Source organism: Nannospalax galili, unplaced genomic scaffold, assembly GCF_000622305.1.
Source record: "Nannospalax galili isolate Female #2095 unplaced genomic scaffold, S.galili_v1.0 scaffold936, whole genome shotgun sequence".
In the NCBI taxonomy this organism is placed as follows: domain Eukaryota; kingdom Metazoa; phylum Chordata; class Mammalia; order Rodentia; family Spalacidae; genus Nannospalax; species Nannospalax galili.
In genome coordinates, this window is record NW_008337142.1 from 1,937,208 (window position 1) to 1,941,253 (window position 4,046).

Sequence of the window (4,046 nt, forward strand, 5' to 3'; positions counted from 1 at the left end):
TTTTTAATGTTTTTAGTGATTACTAAAGAATATTTATTTTATATATAATTTGACAATTAATGATACATTATTTCTAAACATAAATTTTAAGAGGGTTTCAGGAACATACTTGGTGATGAGAGTTCCAGGAAATTAAAATGTTCAAAAGGAGCAAGGCCAGAGCTGGAAAAAATACAGATAAAATATTTCATTGAAGAGAAAAATGAGATCAACTTTTGAAGTTCTCTAGAAGTATATCAAAATGGTTTATGTTATGGATAATGCACTGTAATAATCAATAGTTCAAATACTCAACTTATTGATACAGTAACCTAAAATGTAATCATTTGATTCATTTATTTAACAAATATTAGAATCAACTCTGGAATGCTATTTGGGATTTAAAATCAGGAGATGGGGGTATGGAGGACTAGGATTTTATTCCTAGCACTCACATGGCAGTTAATAACCATATCTAACTTCAGTTCCATGTGAATATAACACCCTCTTCTGACCTCCATGGGCAATGCATGACACAGATGCACTTGCACACATGGATGCAATACAAATAAAAATAATAAATAATGATTAATGTGTTGCATATGAATTACACAAGAATTCAATAAAATTATAAAAAGTAGTAAATAAAAAAATGAAAATTATGCAAAGAGATAAACCACTAGAGTAATAGGTTTTAAATTTTAGTTAAGAAAACTGCATGAACAAAGGAAAAAATCCAATAGATGCATTAAGTGATAGGATGATGAAGATGAAGGCAAGGTGAGGAGACAGTTTACTTGGTGACAGGAGAGGGACTGCTTTATAATGGTGATAAATGAAAGACTTTATTACAGGATGACACTTAAGCAAAGACCTAAAGTTAAGTCTGTCCACTCTACAGAGACCACACAGCAACTGCAAAGGCCCTGCTTGGAGTGGTGATGAAACAAATAAGAACAAAAATTAGTGAAAGACATAAAGAAAAAGAGTACAGGAGTGACAGGAAGAAATAAACCTCAACTACAATGATAGACTAGTAAAGTAGAACTGTCTGAGGGGCCAGGGTAACAGTGAGAAGAGGTACAGGGAGAGGAGTGTGAAGAGCAGTGAATGGGGGAAAAGTGCATTGTATACATCTATGAAAAGGTCATAGAGGACCCCAGTATTTCGTAAAAAATTATTTATACTCATATATGTCAATGAGCATAAGGAAAAGTAAAAAAGTGTTTACATAACAAAATGTACAGCATTATATCAGTGAGTGTTCAAAATAGTGTGAAAGTTCATAGTTGATGCAACTGCATTAAATAATGTAGTTTCTAATTTTTTCTTTTCTGATACTCTTACTGTTTAGAGTAGCAAAAAGCCCCATAAGTTTAACTGGTCAAGACTATAAAATCTCCAAGTGTATCTGTTGGAAGACTCAACTTTCCAGTTTCACTGGTCAACCATCTGATCATAACACCACCCCTAGGAAGACAGGTTCACATTAAGTTATGCTAAATAGGTGGACAGAATACCTGGTGCATTAATGAGGTAGTGAACTTTTTCTGCCTGCAATCACACCTCATAGTTCAGAAGTTCTGGACCTGCTAGAGTCATATAGTCTGTAAGTCTTTCCACTTTTCTAAATTGTAAAAGCAGAATCTCTCCTTTTCTTCTGCATGGCTTTCTTTCTAAACATGCTTTCTTTAAGGCTTTGGGCTACCCCAACAATCTTGTACTCCTTCACATTTTCTCTAAAGCTTCCTTCTCCCAGCCATGTGGCAGAACCACATACAGGCTCTAAACCTGCATGGCTTCATGGCTTTCTTTCCTTCTCCCCTCCATTCTCCTCCTCAAGGTAGCTGCCAAGATTACCAGCTCACCTGCCCTGAAGATATTAGGTTTTAAATTCTAATAAAATCGTAAAAGCATCTGTTTAGGCCTATTCTTATATTCTTTTATGAATGACACTAAGAACCCTCTGGGGGACCCTCTTTCTCCCCATTGCATTACTATTTAATTCTGTGAAATTTCCAAAATAAAACCGTTGTTTTATAAAATTAACCAGTTAATAAAGAAATACTATCATGTATGATGCAATATTTATTACTCTCTAGATACAATGTGCCAATTTAGACAGCAACTAATTTCATTTGAAAGGTTATGACTTTCACTGTCAAATTAGGGCTGGAAAAATGGAAATAAATGACCAAACAATATTAGACAGAAGTTAATCTTTAATTACCCCATTTAATTCCTAAATAATTCTTATCAAACATTAGCCACATTAATTTATGTAAAGAAATTTCTCACACTTATCTGTATATACTTTTGAACATATATAAAGTTATGCTAATGAGCTCAATAATGCCATTGTTTTACAAGCATTTTTGAACATGTGTTTGGTAGACCTCAAAAAAATGCATGTAGCATGATGAAAATAGTCAAACAGCTTTAATAAACTTTTGGCCTGTAAGATCCAAGATGGTTTATGGTTCCTGGTCCCACATTATGTTTCTGGAGACAATAAAGCAAACTTGTGAAGAAGTAAATTTATTACTTTAGAAACTTTTGGAGGATCTTAAATGGGATTCAGAACATGAAGCAGTGAAAGACTTGAAGTTAGGATATTTTTCAACCCACAATGTTAAATTTAAAATTTTAAAGACAATTTCACCCCCAAAACAATCTTTTTGAATGCACTTTTAACCTCCTTGTTCCTCAGACTATAAATCAGAGGATTCAGCATGGGGATAACCATAGTGTAGAACACGGATGCAATTTTATCAGTGTCCATGGAGTGACTGGAGCTGGGCTGTAGGTACATGAAAATGATTGTCCCATAGAAAATGGAGACAGTAATGAGGTGGGAGCCACAGGTGGACAAAGCTTTCTGGTATCCTGTTGCCGAGTGTATCTTTAGGATGTTGATAAATACCAATAGGTAGGATGTTGAAATTACTACAAGGGAAAAGCAGACATTGAAAGTGGCTACATAAACAAGAACCAGCTCATTAAAATGTCTGTCAGAGCAAGATAGAGCCATGACTGCAGGAACATCACAAAGAAAGTGATGGACCACATTGGATGAACAGAAAGAGAGACTAAATGTTTCACCAATGTGAATGGCAGCATTTAGGAAACCACCGACATGACAACCCATGACCAGACATGTACATACAGTTGGAGTTATGGTGGTGGCATAATGCAGGGGTTTACACACTGCTTTGTAGCGATCATAGGCCATTGCAGCCAAGAGGTAATTTTCCATTGTGGCAAAAGATGCAAAAAAGAACATCTGAGTAGCACATGCATTGTAGGAGATAAGCATTTCTCCTATAAGGAGCCCAGCCATGACTGTGGGAGTGACAACTGAGGAGTAGGCAAAGTCCGCAAAAGACAGGTTACTGAGGAAAAAGAACATGGGAGTGTGGAGCCGAGAGTCCAAGAAAATCAGCACAATCATCCCCAGGTTTCCAACCACAGTGATGGAGTGGATGAGAGTGATTAAGATAAAGAGAGGAACCTGCAGTTCTGGGATATTGGTTAGTCCCAGGAGGATGAACTCTGTCACCTCTGTTCTATTTTCCATCAGTGTTATTTGGGAATCAGGAGATGCCCTGTAATGAAGAGAAATAATGTCAATAAATGTTGCAGAATAGACATTTTCCTAAAATTGAAATGCTTGCATAATATTGGTAATAAATGCTCTGTAATAATAATGTTAGTGTTGATAAATGTTGAAGGACATTGTCCTAAAGTTGAAATATTTGTGAATCATGTGCATGCTTTTCATTAAAGCAACAACATATATTTCACATTCCTGTTCATATTCAGCTTAATCACAAAATTTAGGTCATGGTGTTTGCTGCCATTTAAATTGTCATCCGTAAGTTAATTTACTTTCATAAGTAATTTATTCATGTGAATAGAAATGCTAATAGCAAACAAATATTCAGATACAAGTGGTCTTGTTACCAAATAAAATGCTTATTTTCATATATGAATTACATTGTTTTAGCTCAATTTAGTTGCTATTTGTTTTAATTTGTCTAAAATCTGGTTTGAGTTTCAGAGTGAAA

The 4,046-nt window shown here is 35.1% G+C and overlaps 1 protein-coding gene across 1 annotated transcript; it reads right to left on the reverse strand.

Annotated features, from left to right (window-relative positions):
• Positions 1–2,617: 2,617 nt before the first annotated feature.
• On the reverse strand, positions 2,618–3,559 carry LOC103733419 (olfactory receptor 5B3-like). The gene has a single exon (XM_008832222.2). It carries the CDS (start codon positions 3,554–3,556, stop codon positions 2,618–2,620), a length of 939 nt encoding a protein of 312 aa, XP_008830444.1. The 5' UTR covers positions 3,557–3,559.
• Positions 3,560–4,046: the final 487 nt, after the last annotated feature.

What these genes read in the sequence shown, in the direction of transcription:
- LOC103733419 (XM_008832222.2), bottom strand. Translation starts at nt 3,556, where the DNA reads ATGGAAAATAGAACAGAGGTGACAGAGTTCATCCTCCTGGGACTAACC.